The sequence below is a fragment of the Moschus berezovskii genome, chromosome 2, assembly GCF_049115385.1.
Source record: "Moschus berezovskii isolate FMDL1 chromosome 2, NW_MosBer_1.0, whole genome shotgun sequence".
Classification (NCBI taxonomy): Eukaryota; Metazoa; Chordata; class Mammalia; order Artiodactyla; family Moschidae; genus Moschus; species Moschus berezovskii.
This window is the reverse complement of record NC_142461.1, coordinates 313,693-336,215: the sequence shown is the minus strand read 5'-3', so window position 1 is coordinate 336,215 and position 22,523 is coordinate 313,693. Positions and strand designations below refer to the sequence as shown.

At 62.6% G+C, this 22,523-nt stretch overlaps 2 protein-coding genes across 2 annotated transcripts; one reads left to right on the top strand and one right to left on the bottom strand.

The window, feature by feature from the left end:
- Positions 1 to 217: 217 nt before the first annotated feature.
- CLCNKA (chloride voltage-gated channel Ka) lies at positions 218 to 13,285 on the bottom strand. Its single transcript, XM_088841582.1, has 18 exons — positions 13,078 to 13,285; positions 12,279 to 12,407; positions 10,505 to 10,644; positions 10,137 to 10,214; positions 9,969 to 10,047; positions 9,180 to 9,305; positions 8,803 to 8,887; positions 8,624 to 8,725; positions 8,039 to 8,123; positions 7,395 to 7,568; positions 6,884 to 6,953; positions 6,607 to 6,717; positions 6,021 to 6,234; positions 5,030 to 5,163; positions 2,050 to 2,138; positions 1,823 to 1,906; positions 751 to 837; positions 218 to 409 (listed from the first exon to the last, which is right to left on the bottom strand). The coding sequence occupies exons 1-18, from the start codon at positions 13,196 to 13,198 to the stop codon at positions 362 to 364; spliced, it is 1,956 nt and encodes a 651-aa protein (XP_088697708.1). The 5' UTR covers positions 13,199 to 13,285; the 3' UTR covers positions 218 to 361.
- A 4,604-nt stretch (positions 13,286 to 17,889) lies between these two features.
- Positions 17,890 to 21,744, top strand: HSPB7 (heat shock protein family B (small) member 7). Its single transcript, XM_055397658.2, has 3 exons — positions 17,890 to 18,165; positions 18,683 to 18,828; positions 19,925 to 21,744. The coding sequence occupies exons 1-3, from the start codon at positions 17,979 to 17,981 to the stop codon at positions 20,102 to 20,104; spliced, it is 513 nt and encodes a 170-aa protein (XP_055253633.1). The 5' UTR covers positions 17,890 to 17,978; the 3' UTR covers positions 20,105 to 21,744.
- The last annotated feature ends 779 nt before the right edge of the window (positions 21,745 to 22,523 follow it).

Here is a 22,523-nt window from a genome sequence, read left to right as displayed (position 1 = left end):
GGAGTCACACAGCCCCCAGAGGGAGCCGGTGCCTGCCCTTGCTGACAGAGGGCACCAAGCTGTTCCTCTGTGAATCGGGTGCTTCCTTGCAGTACCCACCACATGGTGCTTTCTGCTGCCTCACATTCTGAGCTTCCCAGGGTGGGATTTGTCCTTCAAGACAGGTGGCACTTGTCCCACGAGGATGGGACATGGCGACTGTGGGGTCCTGCTCGGTGCTAGGTCAGCTGCCGGCTTCGCCGAGGGACTGAGCTGGGCTGGAGGGGAGGGGTGTGTTGTCGTGCGGGACACAGGCAGGGTCTCTGCCCTGCTTCCTTCATGGGGGTAGCTGAGCAGCTCTGTTTCATCCTGCCAGGCTGGTTCACTTTGGGGCCGGAGGGTTTGTCAGGTTGGAAATTGCTTTCTCCAACTAGAACAAAGACCAGAGGGGAAGAGTGTAGAGGAGATGAAGATGGGGCTGCAGTATCGTCTGCCTCCCCTAAGGGCTGATTTTGGAGTGAGTCTTAGAGCCAGGGCCTCTCTACTGCAGAGATCGGATCACTGAGGCCCAGAGGTAATGGCAGGGCTGGCCAGTGGCCACAAGATAAGGCTGGCGTAGCTGGACCAGGCGGCCGGCTCCTCCGGGCCAGAAGTGAGGCTCGTCAAAGTCCCACAAGGCCCCTCCCCAGGTGACAGCGGTAACTGTGCCCCCAGCCGCCGGCTGCTCAAGTGCGGTAGCACCCCTCTGTTTCATCCTCGGGGCCACGGTACCTCCACCCAAGAAACGAAGCCCACAGCTCTGCCCTGAGACGTCACGAAGAGGGAATGAAGATTCAACAGCTCGAAGAGGTTGTGTGCCTGGAGGAGGAGGGTTAGGAAACGCTGGAGGACAGGCTCCCACCCGTTTCTTCCGAGCCTGCGAGCCCTGAGCAGAGATGAAGGCCCTGGCCACGCTCTGTCCCGGGCTGCTGCCCCCGCTCCCCCTGCCCTGCCGCGCTGTTTCTGAGCCTGCTTCTGAGCCGTTTCTGAGCCTGCTTCTGAGCCTGTTTCTGAGCCGTTTCTGAGCCTGTTTCTGAGCCGTTTCTGAGCCTGCTTCTGAGCCGTTTCTGAGCCTACTTCTGAGCCTGTTTCTGAGCCGTTTCTGAGCCGCTTCTGAGCCTGTTTCTGAGCCGTTTCTGAGCCTGCTTCTGAGCCTGCTTCTGAGCCGTTTCTGAGCCTGTTTCTGAGCCGTTTCTGAGCCTGCTTCTGAGCCTGTTTCTGAGCCGTTTCTGATCCTGCTTCTGAGCCTGTTTCTGAGCCGCTTCTGAGCCTGGAGGGCTGGGCAGTTGGGATGGGCCGGCAATGTCCACTGTGACCACCAGGGGTCCCCAGAGTCCACACAAGGGAACAGCGGGACTCGCTACTCAGGATCATCCAGCATCAGCCACGAACACAGGGCTTGGGCTACCTTTAGGCCCCCAACCCGCTCCATCCCTCCACGAGCCCATGTGCCAGGCTCTGTGCTTGCTGCGGGGAGGGACCAGCAGTCAGAGTGATTAAGTAATTTGCCCAAGATCACACAGGCAGAATGTGGGAGACCTGGAATTGAAACCCATGTGTGCCTTCATGAAAGACCCTTAACCATGATTTCTCTCCATCCGGAGTCTTCAGCTTCCCAAGCTCTCCCTCTCCCCGAGTCTGTTTGTCCCACCAACCCTGGGACCAGCGGGCAGAGAGGCGGGGACTGCATGCCGGAGGTAGACGCAGAAGGAGCAGAGAGCCACACCTGAAGCTGTTTCCCTCTCAGGTTCCTCCCCTCTATCCCAGGACCCAGGTCTGCCACAGCCCGGATGTCGCCCCTTACCTGGTGCAGGGAGGTCTCCGGGGACAGTTTCAGGGTCACTGGCTCCACAGGGCAACCCCCAGCCAAGATGTCCTGGAGGCAGCGCTGGGGATGGGAGAAGGTTATGGGGGCCTGGGCGAGCCTCTGCTCCTGGGCTGCCCCTCTCAAACCACAGGCGATCAGCTGGCCACTCTGTGAGAACCCTCCTGACTCCCCATCCCCTCCTGACACCTCACAAAAGCGCTCACCTGGTGTCCTGGAGCCCAGGAGGGCGGCTCAGCTTGAAGGGCCTGCACAAGGTGTGCCCTTCGCACGGTGCCCACCAGGGTCTGGGACTCTGGACAGGCAGAGAGGGAGATGGAAAGAGCCATGTTACGAAAAAGGAATTTCTGTTTACTGGGCTTCTATGATGTGCCAAGAACTGTGCTGGGTGTTCTCATGACTCTCGGGAACCTGCAGCAATCTATGAGTCAGGAACTATTATCACCCATTTTACAGAAGAGGAAACTGAGGCTCAGGAGCATAGAGAGGTTCATTGTCTTGCCCAAGGTCACTCAGCTTCTGAGGGCAGTTGGGCAAGGCTGCCAGGGGGCCAGGAGATCACTTGCCCACCCTGAAATGCCCCATGTGGTGGGACCTCAAGCAGGAGCAGGTCTGGGACACCTCTGTGAATACAGCCATGCCCTGGGGCTGGGCTTTGCCTCTCATTTCCCAGTGAGGGTGTGAATCCAAAGGCCACCTTGTTCCTGTGGGGAAGGTGTCGCAAGCTTTCAGGGCATCACTGGCTTTTGCAAGTGTTCCGTTTTGAAAGACAGCCTGACAGTTCTGCTCCTTTTCCAGTAAAATAAAAACCTCACAACTGGACAAATACATGTTCCCCCTTTAAAAACAAAAAGCCAAGCTATTTCTTGGATGAGCAGCTGGGTCGCATAGCCTGGGCCTGCACTAGTTAGTAGTGCTTTGCTTCCTGTGGCTCTAAGGGTGGATTTGGAATTGGTCTTGGACACCACTTCTGTCTTTTTTCCAGGGAGTGAAGCTTCTTGAGGGGGCACCCATGTGCAGACATTTTCTAATGGGGTATCTGGCATGTTCTATGGGATAATGCTATAGGTATCCCACTGTGAGTGGGAAGAAGGGCCTGGAATTTGGGATGAGAACCTCTGACAACTCTGTGTTCCCTACTTTCCAGCTGAGGCAACTGCCGTTCATAGAGTTAGGGGGTCTGTCTACAGTTCTGCTGCTCATAATAGTTTTATGCTTCTTGGGTTAGGCGTGTGGATGACACATACAGTTGTTCTGGTTGCTCACTGCCCAAGAAACCTGCTCACAGGACAAGCAGGGACCAAACTCCAGTCACGCTATGCTTTCCCAGTGCACACCTGTGTTCATTTATGTGAAGGGGACACACGGGCTGATGGGCCCTGAGTGGACAGGGCTGCCCCTCCCCAACCCCCTGCGTATCTGTCCCACTCACACTGTCCTTGTCCGAGAGGGAAATGGTGTTCCAGCTAGGCCCTCCCTCAAGATTCTGCTTACGTGTCTTTTAACAAGGGCCCCCATCCATTTTTCTGTGAAAAGATGTCTTTCTCCTGGTGATGAGACTGAGGGAGGTAGTTCAGTTGGGGACCGCTGGGCAGGGAGGCTGAGGGATCAGAGCCCCAAGCACACCAGGCCTGATTTCCAGGACTCACAGTGTGCCCTACCAGTCCCCTCTCATCTCTCATCCAAACATGTTGGAACTTCCCTGGTGGTCCAGTGGTTAAGACTTTGCCTCCAATGCAGGGGCTGTGAGTCAGGGAGTTAAGGTTACACGAGCCTCATGGCCAAAACAAACAAAACCCTGAAAAACAGAAGCAGCATTGGGACTTCCCTGAGGGAAAAGTGTATAAGAATCCACCTGCCAATGCATGAGACAGGGGTTCCATCTCTGGTCCGGGAAGATCCCACATGGTGGGTGCAACTAACCCTAAGTGCCACAACCCCTGATCCTGATCCTGAGTGCTGGGGACCAGGACCCACAGACACTGGTCCTGAGTCCCGGACACTGGGACCCACAGCCACTGGTCCTGAGTGCCAGACACCACTGATCCTGAGTCCTGGGGACCGGGACCCACAGCCTCTGATCCAGAGTCCTGGGGACCGGGACCCACAGCCTCTGATCCTGAGTGCCAGACACTGGGAATCACAGCCTCTGATCCTGAGTCCCGGGGACCAGGAACCACAGCCTCTGATCCTGAGTGCCGGACACTGGGAACCACAGCCTCTGATCCTGAGTGCCAGACACTGGGACCCACAGCCTCTGATCCTGAGTCCCGGGGACTGGGACCCACAGCCTCTGATCCTGAGTCCTGGGGACCGGGAACCACAGCCTCTGATCCTGAGTCCCGGGGACCAGGAACCACAGCCTCTGATCCTGAGTGCCGGACACTGGGACCCACACCCTCTGATCCTGAGTCCCGGGGACTGGGACCCACGGCCTCTGATCCTGAGTCCTGGGGACCAGGAACCACAGCCTCTGATCCTGAGTCCCGGTGACCAGGAACCACAGCCTCTGATCCTGAGTGCCAGACACTGGGAACCACAGCCTCTGATCCTGAGTCCCGGGCACCGGGAACCACAGCCTCTGATCCTGAGTGCCAGACACTGGGACCCACACCCTCTGATCCTGAGTCCCAGGGACCGGGAACCATAGCCTCTGATCCTGAGTGCCAGATGCTGGGACCCACAGCCTCTGATCCTGAATCCCGGACACCGGGACCCACAGCCACTGGTCCTGAATCCCAGGGACCGGGACCCAGAGCCACTGATCCTGAGTGCTCCAACTACTGAAGCTGTTGAGCCCTAGGGCCCATGCTAAAAATAAATAGATAATTTTTAAAAACCCGAAAGCAGTACTGTATCAAATTCAATAAAATCTTTACAACAACAAAAAAGAAAAAAATCCTTTAAATGAAAAGGACTGCAAGCTGAAAAGAAGATCAATAAATAAACATGTGAAGCAACCCAGGGTAGGATGGTTATTATCTCCATTTTACCAGTGAGGAAACTGAGGCTCAGAGAGGTGAAGTGACTTGCCCAAGGTCACACAGTTGCAGAGCCTGGGTCTGGACTCAGGTGCCTGACAGCTCCTATGCCTTGCTCACCCTTTCCTGCGTCTGCCTCTCCCAGGTGCAAGAGGGAGCAGACGGACACCCCCTCCCCATTCACACCCCACTTCCTGTTGGGCACCTGTGCTCGCCACCAGGGGATACTCGGCCACGCCTGTGGAGGTCACAACCTTGACCACCTCCTCCTGTGGTGTGTCCTTGGCCAGCGTGGTGATGGCTCGGTTCATGAAGTGCTCCACAGTCACCCGGTGAGAGCTGCAGGCAGAGGAGTGCTCCCATCAGGTCCTGGAGCAGCGTGTCCTCCAGACCCCGGGACAAGGCGGGGGGCCTGGGCGAGTTCCACTGGTTCTCCAGTGCAGGCCAGGACTAAGGGATTCCTTGGAGGAACAGTTCCTCACATCCCAGGTTGGGAGGAGCCTGGGGAAACGACTCGCCTATGGCCTGGCTCTGGATTCCCAGCCCCCCGACCTCTATCTCCCCAAGACCAGCTCCAGCTTCATCTGTTTTATTCAGAAGCCATCACTGGAGAATTTCATTTTGAAGAAAAGCTTTATGGCATAAAGGGGGAAAAAAAAACTTCAACGTTTGAAAATGACTGGAGTAACCACCCCCATTTCACAGACGGGGAAACTGAGTCTGCAGCAGGCGGCAGCTTGCACATGCTTAAGTTGGGCCTTGGACCCAGGAGTCTCAGAGGCTCTTGGTCCTGCTCCTCTGGGGACAGAAGCTGCTGGACCCTGTGTGGTCGCGCGAGGACCTCAAAGCCTCTTTCCATTCTAGTATTCCAGCCCCACCTCCAGCTCCCAAGGCCCCAGTGAGGACCGCAGAGCAGGAGCAGGGGGAGGGGTGGGACCTCCCCGAGCTGGTGCTGACTCGCTGCGGGAACTGGATCAAGACAGTGCACCTCTCTGAGGCCCCGTATCTGTCCTCCTGGTGTGAAGACAGACTGATAACCAGGAAGACACTGAGGCTCGGGAGGCCAAGGACTCACGCGAGCCACACGGGGAGCTGGAGAGCATGCAGACTAGACAGCAGCGGGCGTCAGCCCTCCGGTGGGGTCAGCCCACCGACACCGTCGCCTCGGTCCACCAACCTGAGCAGGCACCGCTCACCTGATTTTTCGGCTCCGGATCCACGGAAGGTATGGCAGCTTCTTGACAATAATGGTGCCGTCGTAGAAGGAGGGTTGGCAGCTCTGGGCGATGGCGTTAGCTGCCAGCACTGCCATTAGCACGGGTAGTGCGTGCACGATCTGACCGGTCATCTCGAAGGCCAGCAGTGCGGTGGAGATGCTGTGGGTCACGGCCCCTGAGAACGCTGCAGCCCCTGCAAGCCAGGGGTGGGGGTGCACAGCCAGGGAGCAGGGCTCAGGCTAGGAGACAGCTTTGTGCAGAGGGCAAAGATGCTGTGAGGACAGCCGTGCGCTTGGCTGGGAATTGTCCAGAGGCTACAACTGGCTACTGTTGGAAATGCCTTGGGCCTGGGCTTGGTGAGGGAGAGAGCAGTAAGGGATAGAGGCATCAGGGCCCAGGGAGAAGCTAGAAAGAGTAGTGGGGGTTGAGAGGCAGGGTCCAGGGAGGGGCAGGGCTCATGGGAAGCTACTGACCGCCCCATGCCCTGCAGGACTGCTGGCTGCTGCTCCAGGTCCATCCCAGACCCATGATGCATGCCCACCCAGTAAGAACCCGGTCCACTCACCTGCCAGCGCGTACCCCCCAGGCACGATGGGGTTGGTGACCCCTCCGGCCATGATGCCCTCTGGGAACACCACAGAAAGGGCCTCTCCTATGAGGCGCCCAATGGCAGCTCCTGGCCACAGACTTAGTGTGAGGATGGGGGCCAGGCTGACCTGCTTCCCAGAGCCCTTCCCACCTGGAGACCAGTCTCAGCACCACACTGGGGAGGCAGGTGGACGAGCGGCCACGGCCCTGTCCTGGTACCCTGAGCCTCTCAGACCCTCAACACACAGACTCACCAAAGATAAATATGGGCATGAAGTACCCGGCGGGCATGGGGATCGTTGTGGCCAGAATCAGCATCCAGAACTGCGGGGGGAACGGGGCGGGGTAGTGGGGGCGGAGGTTACTGGTGGCTGCACAAGAGCAGGCGGAGGGACGAGCTGGGGCAGCCGGTTTCCCTGGAGGAGGAGGAGGCCAGGGCACGCACCCGTCACTAGCGTCCCGTGTGAGCGAAGGTGTGAGCCGGGGAAAGACCTCCATCTGGCAGCGTGCCTACTGTGTGCCTGGCACTGCACCAGAGCCTCTCCTTTCTTCCCTCCAAACCTTCTATGATGGAGGCCCAGTGATGACCCCATTTTAAAGATGAGGAAAGCAAGGCTCAGAGAGTTGAAGCAACTTGCCAGGGACCACACAGTGGGCAGAGGTCAGGGCAGCGGGTCTGGGGGAAGGTGCAGGCCCTGTGCTGTATGCAGTCATGGGGAGGGACCCCAGCCCACCCAGGCTCTGTGAACACCCCTGGGGGCCCACCTTCATAACGAGGAAGAAAGTGAGGGTCCCGAAGATGGTGAACTGTGGGTGGTACCATTCGAACCACAGGTTCTGAGGGTCAGGTTCCACAGGCCAGGGCGGGGACATGTTCCGGGTCAGCAGCGCCCACGAGTTATCATCGAGCAGGGAGTCCAGATACTCCCTCATGGACAGCTGGAGGGGAGGGGGGTCAGAGTTCTGCCCAAGGGCAGGGCAGCAGTAACCCCCAGCCCTCACGGCCTCAAACCCTCCTCTGTCACTTCCTGATGGGGGGACTCCTTGGGAACGGCTCTGTCCCTACAGGAGCTGCTATGTGCTTAGTTGCTAAGTCGTGTCTGACTCCTTGCAACCCCGTGGACTGCAGCCAGCCAGGTTCCTCTGTCCAGGGGATTCTCCAGGCACGAATACCAGAGTGGGTTGCCACGCCCTCCTCCAGGGGATCTTCCTGATCCAGGGATCGAACCCAGGTCTCCCACACCGCAGGTGGATTCTTTGCCGTCTGAGCCCCCAGGGAACTGCCATGGCCTCATATGAAAAGTGCCACACAGCCCTCCTCTTCTGGGTGTTGAGGGGACTCAGGGAGATGGTGGACACAAGGCAGACAACAATGGGCGGCCACCCGGCCCCCCAGCTCAGGCCCTTACCCGAGACGCCATGAAGCGGCCCGCGCCAGAGGGGTAGGTGATGGAGGCGAGGACCAAAGCCGCCAGCGCTGAATACAGAGGCTTGCTGTGTGTGGGGGGGTGGGGGTCAGCGACGGTCCAGCCATCCACCCCCCTCACCCCACCCCATGGGCAGCTACGCCAGTCTGGGGGTGACGCTGAGGCAGGGATGGGGGGAGGAGGCAGGAGCAGGGCACTGATCCAGGGGGTCCGCCCCACAGCACTGGGTGACCGGGGGCAGGAATAGGAATATAGGAGAGTTCAGGACAGAGACCACTGTCCCCCAGGCAGGAGGGACCGGAGCGGGACCGGCCTGGCAGAGGAGGGCTGAGTCTGTGGCAACGCCAGGGCTCAGACTAGGCTGGGGCAACGGGGCTCAGTGAGGTCCCCCCGGGCTTCGTCATAGGCAGTGGGGTGGCCGTTAGCGAGGGAGGGCTGGAATGTTGACGCTGGTGGCCGAGTACGGGGGAGGCAGACCCTGCGGGGGCCTGCAGAGGGTGCTGGTGACCAGGGAGGGAGGGTCTGGGGCATCAGCCTGACGGGGCCCGGCCCCCACCCAGGGCCCACCTGGTGGCCATCAGTTTGGAGAGGACTGGATTTGTCTTAACAAAGCCGAGAAACTTTCGCTGGCAGAAGAGGTAAGCGCAGCTCACCACGCCGCAGATGGCCCTGCGGGGGCAGGTGGTGAGTCCAGAGCCCCTCCTGGACCCAGGGCAGCTGTGCAGGCGGGCAGTGCCCGCACTCACCCCAGTGCCACGAAGAAGAAGATCTCTGGCAGGTCGAAGGGGACATCCACCCGGAAACTGGTCTTGTAGAGGGAGGTGATGGTCTCTGGGGAAAGGGGGAGTGGGGTCAGGGCCCAGCCCAGCCGAAGGCTCAGAATCAACGGGCAGGAGAGGAGGCCCGGCAGGTGTGCCCCAGATGCCTTCTCCCAGCCGGCCTCCCTGACTGGCTTCACCTGCTTCTACCCTGGGGGCTCCCATCCTTCACGCCCAACACAGGTCAGTTCCCTCCATGCCCCTTGGAGGAGGGGAGTGGAGGGGAGGGAGGGGAAGAGATGGGAGAGGGGAAGGGGCAGGGGGTAGGGGGCGGGGGTCAGGGCCAGGGTTCTGGAGGCGCTCACCCTGCTCACTGTTGAAGACCGCCAGTAGGCGGAACATGAAGGCCCCGCAGGTGGCCGCGAAGAAGCCCCTCCAGTAATCCCAGACCGAGAAGTGAGAGGACACGACCTCGATGCAGAACAGGACGCCTGGGGGCGACACGGGGCTGAGAGCCCGCCGTGCTGGGCCGCCGGGGCAGGGCCACCCGCTCCAGGTTCTGAGCTGAAGCCGAGGGCGGGCGGCGCGGCGGGAACCGGCGCCCCCATCCTGACCCCTGCGGTGGGGAGGGTGCCCGCCCCCGCTTCACAGACGAGGAGGGAGGCTGAGCGCCGGGCTCAGCCGCTGCGGGACGCGCAGCGGGGCCAAAGCCCGTCTGTCCAGGGGACCGCTGGGTCTCGGCGCCCACCCAGCTGCCCCACCCCCGGGGGTCGGCCAGCGCTCCCGGGAGGACTGCGGGGACGACCGCGGCCACCCCATCTGCCCCCAGGTCCCTGCGCCGGGCGGGGCGGCCGGGCTGCGCAGTGCGGGCCGGGCGTGGGGGCCCGGGGTGGGTGTGGTCCCGGGGGGTTTGGGGGTCCCGGGAGGTGTGGGGGTCCCGGGGGGGTGTGGGAACCGGGGCGTGGGGGAGCCAGGAGGGCGGGTGTGGAGGTCCCCGGGGGTGTCGGGGTCCCGGGGGGTGTGGGGGTCCCGGGGGGTGTGGGGGTCCCAGGGGTCAGGTGTGGGAACCGGGGGGAAGCGGGTGTGGGGGTCCCGGGGGATGCGGGGGTCCCGGGGGGCGAGTGTGGGAAGCGGGGCGCCGGGCGGGGCCTCACCGCTGAAGGGCGCTGCGAACACCGTGGCCACGCCCACCGCCGCGGCGGCCACCAGCATTTCGTTTTGCTTGCTTTTGTTCTGGAGGGATCCAGAGTTCGGGCTGAGAGCCAGCCCCCGCCCACTCCCTCTCATTCCTCCAACGGAGGGGGTCCCCACGAGCCCCTTACCTCGGACTCCCCAGTGGCCTTGGCGCGCACGCGGCCCAGGTAGGCGGCTATCATGACAGACAGGTGCACGAAGGGGCCCTGCCCGGGAGGTGTGGGCACAGGGCACGGGGTCAGGCCATGACGGGACCCCCAGTTCTGCTCCTCCCCTTCCCCTCCCTCGGTCCCAGGGCCCCGCTCATCCAGGGATGGCGTGCCCCTCGCCCCCACCTCCCAGCTTCCTGAGTCACGCTCTGGGGACCTGGCCTGCCTCTGCCCTTAGGCAGTCACTGGCCTGAGTTCCTGCTGACCCAATCTCAGTGGGTGATGCAGAAAAGGCAGCGGGGGCTGGAGGGCAGTGGGGGGAGTGGTGCGCTCACGCCAGTCCATACCACTTTGCCCAGGAAGATGGTGCTGCCGCTGGCCAGGGTACAGGTGAGGCCCACCACCTTGGCCCCAAAGTTCTTGATGTCCAGGTAGTCTTCCAAGACCACGCCTGACAGGATGGTCTTCAGCTCCGGAATCCCAGAACCTTGGTGGGGTGGATGGACGGGGGCAAGGGGAGGGACCACCTTTAGATTATCCCTTATCCCTCTACCCTGCACAGAGTTTCACATTTGGGTCTTGTCAGGTCTCCTAAACCCTGTCAGTGAGGGGCTGTAAACTCATTCTGCAGATGAGGGCTTCCCTGGTGGCTCAGACAGTAAAGAATCCATCTGCAACTCAGGAGACCTGGGTTCAATCCCTGGGTTGGAAAGATCCCCTGGAGAAGGGACAGGCTACCCGCTCCAGTACTCTTGCCTGGAAAATTCCACGTACAGAGGAGCCTGGCGGGCTACATGGGGTCACAAACAGTCAAATGTGACTGAGTGACTAACACGTTTCACTTTCTGCGGATGAGAAAGCTGACGGTCAGAGAGGGGATGTGAACGTCCACCTCCCTCCATCTGGGCCTGCTAGATGCTATTGCGGGACAGGGGACTAGGAGGGACTCTTAGACCTTGCCCCCGTGATGCACCCCTGCACCCCCCTCTGCTGGCCTGGCCCGGAGGCAGAGCTGCGAGGCCTGGCAGAGGCGTGTGCCTCCATGAGCCCCTCAAAGCAGAGCCAGAAGCGACCCGAGGCAGGCTCTGTCCTTTTCACTGTGTGACTTCAGGCAAGGGCCACGACTCTTCCAAGCCTGGCTTCTCTGCCGAGAGGCGAGGTCGCCGCTTCCTGCCATCCCCCAGCAGGAGCCCCTCGGGACAGTCTTTGGCCAGCAGTCACTGCTGGGCAAGGCACGCAGGCGGACGGCATAGTGACTGTGCTTACCTCCTGAGAAGGGCGTGATGCTCTGAGAGAAGCCTGAGGAGAAGGAGACCAGGGCCACGGGGTACACGGTCCAGGAGAGATACCGGAGGAGGTGGCTGTCCCCGATCTCCCGGTACAGCCACTGGTGTGCTGGGGACAGCGGGGTGTCAGGGAGCCGTCCACAGACTGCACAGCCCTCAGACACCCACTTGCTAGCCTGAAAGTGCACGCCCAGAGGCTGCCCACAGAGAGGCGGCCAGGGCTACCCCGTGAGCGACAGACCCCCAAGAGGAGGAAGAGTGGGACGCTGGATTCCCTGTCCCAGCATTGCCACTCCGTAGCTGAGTGACATTTTGCAAGCTGTTCAACATCGCTGAGCCTCTGTTTTTCCCATCTGTCACATGGGCTCTGATGGTAACTCCCTCACAGGGTGATTGTAAGAAAGCCAGACGTGGTCTGGTGCCTGGCAGGCCCTTGTAATGCCTCCAGAGCGACTTCCTGTCCCTCGCCCCTCTTGCAGGGGGACCTTGGGTGGAGGGAGCCTGCGGAAGCATGGGAAGGGAATGTTCTGTGCCTGGTGGTCTAGACGAGGGCCCTACCTGGGGATCCTGGGCTGATGCCAGGGCAGGGGGAGCAGGGGCAGTAGGCAGCAGTGGGCACAGAGCTCAGAGAAAGGATGGTTTGGTCTCTCGTCACCCTGCAGACATGGAGTCTGAGGCCCAGGGAGATGCCCAGGGTCACCCAGCACGCCAGGACCAGACCCAGCGCCCTCCCCGCCCCCGCAGCACCTGGGCCCCCCCCCCCCGCCCCGGCATCTCGAGAGTGTGCTCGGAGGCCTGGCTCCAGAGCAGGAGGGCGTGTCGGGGTGGGGGTTACCTCGGACCACACGGCCGACAGTGAAGCTCATGGTGAAGCTGATCAAGGCCATGAGCACCCCGAGGATGGTCAGGAAGCACCAGTCCTCACCCACGCGGAACAGCTTCCGCTTCAGCCAGTCCAGGCCACCTGGGGTGGGGGCAGCGGGTCAGAGCCCAGTGCCAAGGGCAGGGAGGGAAGGTGCTGTGTGGGGCTGGGGTCAGGTGGGCCAGTCCCTGGAGGATGGGAGGGGGCTCTGCCTCACTTGAGGGACGGCAGGATTTTTGGCAAGCGGAGGCGGTAGCACAGCAGGTGCCAGGCCCCGCCAGGAGGGCGCCTCAGACCATCTGCCCCCCGCACCCCCACCCCTTCCTGAGGCTCCCCTGCACCCCCACCCCTTCCTGAGGCTCTGATGGAGGAAGGGGGTCAGGGCATGGGGCCCTGGAGCGGCGCTCTCTCCAGCACCTCCACAGGGTCCATGGTGGAGAGAACGCCGAGTCTAGAGAGACTGCTCTGTTGTCCCAGGACTAGGGGGCCATTCTGGGGTCATGCCAGAGGGCACCCCGGGGCCCCCAGCAAGACCCCTGGTGAGCAGGCCTGGGGGCTGTGTTCCCAAAAAGCAGAGAGCCAGCCACGAGCACGTCTGACCCACAGACAGGCAGACAGACCCCCTCCCTCTGTCCTGTCACCCAGGAAACGCTGGACCCTGGGAAGGAGGGGCCGCTCCCAGGCTCCAAGGCGAGTGGGGAGGCAGGCTGGGTGGGGTGCTGTCACGAGGGGGCTCCCACAGGCGGTCGGCAGTGAGGAGCCCAGCTCTCACCTCGGATGCCTCGGCGGATGCGGGGACATGGGCCCCAGAGCTCCTGGAGAGTCACAGGGTTCCCCGAGGAGCCCTCACGAAGCCCTACCAGCTCCTCCATCAGGCCCCTGAGGGAGTACATGGGCAGACGGACCCTGGTGGGCGGCTCCAAGGCCCTTCCCCTCCCTGCCACTGGACCCTTCCCATCTCTGCTTCCCGGATGGGAAGGAAAGGAGGCATTTTTAGGAGCAGACACAGCTCTGATGTGCCTTCATTCCTGAGGGGGTACCCCGAGGCTGTGCGCACCCGTGTTAACATTCGGGCTGGGGGCTTTAGAGCGCCCCTTCCATGTCTAGCAGCTGGTTGACCAAGGACAGGCCCCCGGCTATCTGGGAGCCATCACTCCACCTTCCCAGGACGCTTGATTGTTACCGCTGCTAGGGGCAGCCTCCTCGCCCAGGGGAGTCACCATCTCACCGTGGGGTCCCCAGGCCCATCCCTGAGCTCCCACCCCCGCAGCTGAGGCGTGAGTCAGAAAAACCCCAGGTCCAGAGGGAGAGCCCCTGAGGGTCAAAAGGCGGTGCTGGCTCCCTGCCCCCAGCCTCCCACTCCCGCCCTGTGCTGGCCCAGGCAGGTTTCGTCCAGGCCCATCCCGGCTCTGTACCCTGCGGCCCCTCACCTCGGTCAGTCTGCTGCGCTGTGGCCCCAGTCAGCGCGCCTCTGACAGACGCTCCTTTGCTCACAGCTCAGGTGCACCTGGACAGGTGTGCATTCCACCAATCATCACCCTGGCACCCCTCCCCGCTGGGGTGTACCTTGGCCATTAAGAATGTCCTTGACAAACCGACTGGAACTGCCCCAGCCAGCTGAGCAGTACAGGCCAGAGCCGCCAGGAGAGGCCAGGGCGGGGGCTCCCCAACCTGCCAGAGCCACGCAGAGGCAGGGGGCACTCACCTGAGCTGCAGGCTGGAGTCAGAGGGCCTGGGAGGGGGATGCTCCTGATGCAACAGGACAGGTAGGGGTCATCTGCAGGGGCTGAAGGTCAGGGCTGCAGACTCTCAGAGTTGGGCATGTGAGGGATTTGGAAGATCAGAGAAGAGAGAGTGGAAGGGCCCACCCAAACGGTGATGCTGTCCCTGACCGACAGGGCTGCTGGGAGGAGAACCTTGATGCACCCACTCCCGTGCTCTGTTGGGGCGGGATAAAGTCTGTGGCCTTTACCCAGAAGCCCCAAGCACAACCACTGCCCCTGGGGTGCTGTGGTGGGAGAGGCAGTTTCGCAGACTGGGGAGCCTGGATGTGAGAATCTAGTCCAAGTTCCTCCCCCTGCCCCAGTTCCCCGTTCCTGCTCCAGCCTGTCGGCCCCTTGCCCCCAGCCCTGAGCGAGGCAGGTCATAAAGGCAGGATCCTGGAGAAATCTCCAGGCTTGGGAGCCAGGCAAACCAGGGTGGAAATTCGGGCTTTGTCCCTCAGCCTCTGTGACCTTGGGCAAGCACCCTCGCCTCTCCGAGACTCCATTTCTTTCAAATGGGCTGACACCTCTCACCTGCTTGGGTTTCCCTGAGCACTCACTAACCTGGAGGAGGATTGAGCACAGTGCTTGGCACACAGAAAAGATGCAGTAATAGTAAATGGAGCATCAGAGAGGTGCACTCACTCATCTAAGGTCACAGAGCAGATGCTGAGCCCAGACTCAGATGCTGGGACTCTTCCTATGCCCAGAGTCCTGCAGCTCCTGTGGCTTAACCATTCAGGACGAGGGTTTAGGCACAGAGCAGAGGATTTGTGCCCAATAGCACTGTTTGAAGATCTGGGCCAGAGATCCCGACCTCTTCCAGACAGCGCCCCCTTCTGAAAAGTGCGATGGCCCTTCAGTGACTTAAACTCCTGAGACCCCGAGCCATCCTCTGCCCCTGGATGTCAGGCCACGTCAGTCCAGGCTAGGAGCACGTGTGCTGTGAGGGGTGGGGTGGGGGCTCGCTGCGCTGCACGGGCCAGGGCCCACTGCTGCTCAACCTGTGTATAGTGACAGTGTCACTGGCCGCCCTGCTGACACCCCAAACCCGCATCTCCAGCCTCAGGCAGCCTCGGCTGGCCAGCCGGCAACGCACGGCCATGCCTCATTCCCCAGCCCCGCGAGCACCAGGGCCCTGGGGAGAGGGCGGCAGGCAGACACGGTGCCTGTGGCAAGTTCCCCCAGAGCCAGTCCCCGCGTTGCAGCCCCTGGCGTCTCCTGCTTCTGCGTCAGGCCGTGAGGGTGGAGGGCAGGCTTGATGCCGGAACAGCTCTCTCACCCCTGATTGGTCCTTCACCACTCGGAGCCTCGGTTTCCTCTTCTGTCCAGTGAGGGCCTCCCTGGGAGCTCAGACGGTAAAGAATCCATCTGCAACGCAGGAGGCCCAGGTTCCATCCCTAGGTTGGGAAGATCCCCTGGAGGAGGCCATGGCAACCCACACACCAGTATTCTCGCCTGGAGAATTCCAGGGACAAAGGAGCCTGGTGGGCTACAACCCGTGGGGTCAGAAAGAGGTGGACACGACTGAGTGACTGACACTTCACTTCTTCCAACGAGGGGAGCGCGAGAGCCATGGGGCAGGGTTCATCACCATCACGGGTCCCCCAGAACCTGGGCAATGCCTGGCACAGAACAGCTGTTCAGCCGTTACCTGCTGAGCTGTGAGTGGTTTCCAAACGTTGGCTTGTGGGCTGGTTGAGTAGGGAACTGACAGGAGCAGATTCCCATCAAAATCTCTGCGTACATGGGAAGAGTCTGTGTTTGTTAAAAGTTCCTGCAGGAGACTGAGGTGCCCTGGCAGGTTTGGAATTGAAGACACTGCATCATCTCTGAAGCCCCTTCTGTCCCTAGGATCTGAAGGGAGAGACAGGCACAGAGACAGGGGGATGGCCTTCATGACCTTTCAGGGTCCCTCCTGGCGTCTGGAGCCAGTAGATCCAGTGCCTGTGTGGGTGACACCTCGGGGGCGGGGGGAGGGGGAGGCATGGTGGGCGGGGGTGGGTAATGAGAGCTGCCATCCAGGAGCAGTGACTCAGGCCTCCACACCATGACCGTGTGTCTGCATTTAGCCACGGGCTCCTGTTTCCTGGCGGGCGGGCAGCAGGCCTCTGGGCCCCCCAGCCCCACCCCCACGGTCACTCCGTCTCACCTCAGCAGCAGCCCTGCTGGAAGCCCCTCTTTGGGGTGGGGTGACCCAGCCAGGCAGGAATCTCCACTGGAGAGACAGACCCCTCTGTTCCAGCCGCCACCCTGACCCCACTGCATGGACCACCAGCCCCAGTCATCACCCTGTAGCTAGACCCCCACCACACGCACACACACCAAGGAGGAGGCTGTGCGGGAGCCAGACAAGAGAGGAATGGCCTCCACATTCAGGAGCCCCCGTTCTGATGGGGCAGACAGGCGAAGACCTTCCCCAGAGAGCTGCCAGTCTGAGAGGGGACGGCACACTGGAAGCCTGAGTCACAGCCAGCGCCAGGGTGGGCAAAGGCCAGCTGGTACAGCGGGCACCTGGGCAGGACCTCCAGTGTGGGCTGCAGCAGTCAGGCTGCCATGGGGAGGAGGAGCCAGAGCTGGTCTGGGGAGCAGGGGCCCCAGGCTCCCAGGTCAGCCTTGTCTGGCTTCACCCCCGATGCCGCGTGACGTCAAGCCGGGCTCCGTGGACCTGTGTGTGGGCAGGGGCCTCTCGGGGGGTTCTGGGCCAGCCTGTCTCATTACATGGATGTTCAGGGTGCCCTGGCTTCCTAGGGGGATTGGGTCAGACACCTCCAGTTTCAGATCCCGGCCCCACCACTTCCCAGATGCAAGCCCCAGGCTCTCTGTGAGGCTCCGTTTCTCCATCTATAAAATGGGAACAACCTCTCCTTGCAGGGATCGAATGAGGCCACGCTGGAAAGCTCCCAGCCAGGAGCCCCGGCCCAGTAGGCCCCTCAGAACTCAGAGCTAGCACGACCGTCTCACCGAGCCTCCTTTACTCTGACTGAATCCTCGCCTGCTGCCTCCCTGGCCTCTCCTCTGAGCTGGAGGTCAGGCAGACACCTCCTGGGAACAGAACCTTCTATATCGTTAAGGGCCATTTCTGGATCATCTGCTCTCCACCCCTGAGTCCGGACCCAACCCACCCTGCCTCAGCTTTCTCCTCTGGGTCTAGAAATGTTCCAGAGTCGGGGTGGTGGGAGGGTGGGGGGCAGGGAGAGAAGCCTGACATCTGGGTTCCTTGGGGGGCTGGGAGGGGAACAGCTGCATGTTCTATTCCCCCCTCCAGGGATGTCTCAGGCCTCCCAAGAGATGTTATCTGTCCTGGTTGGGGACGCCCTTGCCTCACACAGGGATCCCGTGGGTGGGGTCCCCCATGCATCCCTGACCTTGCATTGCCTGACTTCCCCATATCCAGGGCCTTGAGCCTCTGCCCTGATCCCTTGCACCAAGGGCTGAGACTTTAGGGGAGAGGGGGCAAGAGAGAGAAAACCCTCTGCAAGAGGTCTGTAGTCTGATGCGGGAAGCACAGTTCTTTGACTGCTGGGGGAAGACAGACCCAGAGACAGGCACGCACAGGGTCCTGAGGCCGGCCCGGGTCTGAGTGGTGGGGGACAGCACAGGACCCCGCGCCGTTGCCACAGCGGCTCTGGGGCTGGAGTTATCAGCCTGGAATGCCAGGCGGTGAGCTCAGCCTCAAGGCTGCCCGCACTGGACTGTCAACAGGGCTGTCTCACTGGAGAAGCTCCCCAGCCCCTCTGGGCCATGGAGAGGACTAAATTTAGCTGGTAGACAAGGGGCTGGCCCCGCGCCCGGGGCGGCCGGGCCTTATAAAGCGGCGGTGGCCGGGGCCTGGCAGCTCCCCGATCCCGCTGCCCCTGCGCTGCCTGTCTGCCCAGCCCGCTGGCCGGGGCCTGCCGCCGCCCCGTGGATGAGCCACAGGACATCCTCCACCTTCCGAGCGGAGCGGAGCTTCCATTCCTCCTCCTCCTCCTCCTCTTCCTCGGCTTCCCACAGCCTCCCGGCCCAGGACCCACCCATGGAGAAGGCCTTGAGCATGTTCTCCGAGGATTTTGGCAGCTTCATGCGGCCCCACTCGGAGCCCCTGGCCTTTCCAGGCAAGTGCTCGCGGCCCCCTGGGGAGGGGGGCCGCGCAGGGCGGGACCACCAGCTCCAGGGCACCACCCCCTCCACTGCGCCTCCAGCGACAGGTGCTACCGCTGCAACCCTGTGCAGATGTGGCCGGACAGACAGACGTGGCCAGGATGGGCAGGCCTTCAGGAGACAGTGCTGGCCTGGGGTCAGCTCTGATGCCAGGGTCTGCGGGGCCCGGGGCCAGGTCCTCTCTGGAGTCCTGAGAGCTGCGGGGCTCGGGGGAGGCTCGCAGTCCCCCCTGCAGGCCTGGGGCGTCCCTGCAGAGAGTCACACTCGCACACCCCTCCCCCACAGCCTCCGCGGGGCGAGGCCCCGCCCCCTCGGTGCAGAAGGTGGGCTGCAAGAGATGAGGGGGCCGGCTGGTTAGGAGATGGTTGAGGGGGCAGTCAGGCCTCGGGGGCTGCCCCTCCACCCCGCGCCCGAGAGGGAGCCAGAAACCTGGCCCTGGGGACAAGCCTGCCCTATGCTCTGCCCACCCAGCACTCCCCACGGCCCGTGCTGGGGGGCCGGGCAACATCAAGACCCTGGGAGATGCCTACGAGTTTGCTGTGGACGTGAGTGACTTCTCCCCTGAGGACATCATCGTCACCACCTCCAACAACCACATCGAAGTGCGGGCTGAGAAGGTGAGCCGGCCCCGCCCCACTGCTGGGCCTCACAGCCGCACCCTCTGCACAGGGGCCCCTCCCACGGCCCGTCCCGGGGGCCCCGCACCCTGACCGAGCCCCCAACCCCCAGGACAAACAAGAGGCCGGCTGGTGGGCCCCAGGACCCCCGCCACTGCCCCAGGCTCCCAGGTGCTTTCTTCAGGAGCCAAGGGAGCCACGGGGAGGGGCGAGGGGCAGAGGGTTGCCGCATGGGCCCGGGAGGCGAGGCGAGAAAGGGAGCTGAGGAGAAGGACGGCCCTCCCTCTCGGCCTGCGCGTGGTGGGCGCCCCATGTCCGGGGGCAGCCGGGGAGGCGCTCTCGCCCCTGCCGCCCCTCACGGCCTCGTTTCTCCCAGACCCTGAAGCCCGGCTAGCGTCTCATCTCGGGACCGCTGAACTGGGCTCAAGGCTGGGCAGAGCCCTACAGGTCAGGGCCTCACAGCCTCCAAACCCCACGCTGCCTCCGCCCACAGGGCCTCAGGGTCAGGAGGCTTGCACCCTGGAGGAGGGGGTGGCCGTGACTGAACGGGGAGGCGCCCCCTAGAGAAGAGGGGCTGCCCAGGGCCGCCTCGGATCCCCGCGGCCCGGATTCCTCCTTTGAGCCCGGAGGGCCCCCATCAGGGAGCCAGGCCCTGCGGGTGCCAGGACCAGTGGGCAGCACGTGCCCGCCCTGACTCAGCCGCCCGGGCTCCGCTGGACACCGTGTGCTGGCGGCGTCAGGGGGCGCGGCTGCGGACACCCACGCACGGGAATGCGAGCGCAGCTCCGCGCCGTCTCCTTGGTGCTCAGGAGCCCCGGAAACGCCCCCTCCTCCTCTGAGCTCCTCCCCCGAGCCGCCCTCCCCCGGGCCCGCTGGGGTCCTTTGAGTCCTCTGCAGGCGTCGCCGCGCTGCGCTCAGCCCGTGGGCACCACTGCCCCGGGGCAGCTCCAACGCCAGGCCCTCGCACCTGAGAGCAGGAGCCCAGGGCGCGTGGGGCCCAGCTGCGGTGGGAGCAGGGAGCAGGGGCTGGGGCTTGACGTGGGCAGGGGCTGGGGTGGGTGGTGCAGTCCGCCCTGACCCTTCGCCCCTTCCCCAGCTGGCAGCCGACGGCACCGTCATGAACACCTTCGCTCACAAGTGCCAGCTGCCGGAGGACGTGGACCCCACGTCGGTGACCTCGGCCCTGCGGGAGGACGGCAGCCTCACCATCCGGGCCCGGCGCCAGCCCCCCACGGAGCACGTGCAGCAGACCTTTCGAACGGAGATCAAGATCTGAGGCCGCCCCTGCCCCACCTCCCAACTGCCCCGCCGTCCTGTTCTCCCCCCTGGCCAGCCAGAGTGGCTCTCCTGATCCCCTCGTGACAGCTCAGCCCAGGTTCCGGGCCCTGACACCCCACCCCACCCCAGACCCCAGGTGGGTCATCCCCACCCCCAACTGAGGGCTTCTGCTCTACCCAGGGCAGGCCGGGGACCTCCCTGCCTCACGTGTGGCCCCCAGATTGCAGATGCGGCCTTAATCCAGAGCAAAGGGTTTGGGACGGGAACAGGAGAGCCCAGAGAACGCGGTTTGGAGAAGGCGGTCGGGACAGGCAATCTGGGCGAATAATCTGCAGGACAGACAGACATATTCTTTCATCTTTGGAGTCGCTGCAGGGCAGGGGAACTGGGGACCAGAGACCCCCTTGGCCAAGGGGAGCAGGAGGGCGGAGGGGGATCGCCGGCAGAGGCGCCCACGAAACCGAACTGCCCAGGCACAGAGAGGCCAGGAGACAGCCCTGATGGTCCACATCCCCGTGGCCGCTCTCCAAGCCCCGAGCCCGCTGCCAGGCTGCCCGCCCACAAGGTGCCCCATCCAGCCCGCTTCCCCCAGGCAGGGCCATGTTGTGTCTGTATATAGACGGGGTTTTTCCAATACAGCTGGTTCGTGATAGACTGTGTGAACCCTCTGTTACCTGCTCATGCCTCCAGGGAAGGCTGGGCCGAGGGGCGGGGCTGACCCTTCCTCCTCCCATCCGGAGACCTGGGCTCCCAGGACTGTCTCCACTGCAGTCAAGTCACCCAACAAGAGGAAGTATGGATGGGGCTTGAATCCTCGAGGTAGGATCCGTGCTTCCCGCCAACCTTCCGCCTCCCCCATCCTCCCTATCTATAATCTGTGAAGCTATAGGCGTGGTGTGTGTGTACTGCACACACACACAGATAGGCGGTACACACACGCATGCCGGGTTACCCTTGTCCTTCAAATACTAAGCGTTACCATTGGTTGCAGCCAAATTCAGAACATTCTATTTTTCTATCTCAATTTTTGATCTCACCCTGCAACCCGTGGGGCCTTAGTTCCCTAAGCAGAGATTGAACCCTCACCCACTTCGTGGGGAGGTGGAGCCTTAACCACTGCCACCAGGAAAGTCTCAGAAGACTCTAAATCAGGTTTACAATCTCCACTTGTATCAGTGGGGACAGAGTCTGAGCAGCTGAGCGGCCAGCTTGCTCACTGAAGGCTGGGTTTGAACCCAGGATGTCAGAAGCTGCTCTCCAACCCCCGTGCCCCTCCGTGCAGAGGGGAAGAGCTCCCTGTTCTGCTCTCAGCCCTGCACCCGCCCCACAGCTTCCTGTTAGAGACAGAATGCCACACCCTGTCCCTCCTCATCCCCAGGCCAGGACAAGGACATCCTGCCAGCCTCCATTCTGGGGAACCCCAGCTGACCCCCAGGACCTGGCACAGTCTCCCACATTCAAAGGCAGGGCGGGGTGGTGCAGCAGGGAGCCCTGGCCTTCTGCACTTCCTGGGTCAGTGCTCTGTGAGGTGGCCTCAGGGGACGACGGGGGTCGCGGTGGGGGGGGGGTCCTGGCGTTGTATCCTGCACACACAATAAACAGCAGAATCACCAGCTTCTGGAGGTCACCCGCCTGAGGTTTTCAAGCTTGGGGTAGGGCAGGAATGGAAAGCTGGATAAACGTCGTCTTTCTTGAGATTGGGGGTGGGGTGGTAGCTCAAGTAAAGGTCAAGACCGCACAGAAACGTGGGTTCCTTTGGCCTTCTGCCTTGGCTCCCGGGCCCACGTTGGCAGTCTTCTGGGAATGGTTTCCCTGGAACCCTTGCGTCGCCTTCTCTTCCAACTGCCAGCCCCTGCTCCTACCTGCCAGGAGCTGTCCCAGGCACGGGGACACCTACAGTGGGGCAGCTGCGCTGGGCGGCTTTTGAAGCCTGTCTTGTACCAGCCGGGTGCTGACGACCAGTGAGGCTGAGGGGCTAACCTAGGGGCGTACGGCCCCGGGCAGAGGCCGGCTGGAACCTGGCTGGGGAGCGGACCGGTTCCGGGAGTCTGAGCGCCCTTTGGAAGGACGCCCCCCACACACCAGCGGGCGCTGCTGAAAGCGGAATCCAGGCAGCTCCGCGCAGTCTGCAGGAGGGGCGGGGAGGGAGGCGAGGGGCGCGGTATTTCCAGTCTCCGTGACTCACTGATTCCACCCGGCTATTTGCAGCCCCGACACTCATCGCTGAGGAGCTGGGGGGAGGAGGGACCAGCCCTCCCCCTTCTCCGACCCCCGCTTGGGGCCAGGCTCACCTTGGCGTCCCCAGCCCAGCGGCGTCCCTCCCTGGGCCAGGAAAGGGGGCAGCTCCCCGGTGGCCAATGGGGCCGAATGTTCCCCACCCCGCGGGCCCCAGCGGCCCCTCCCCAGACCGCGCTTTT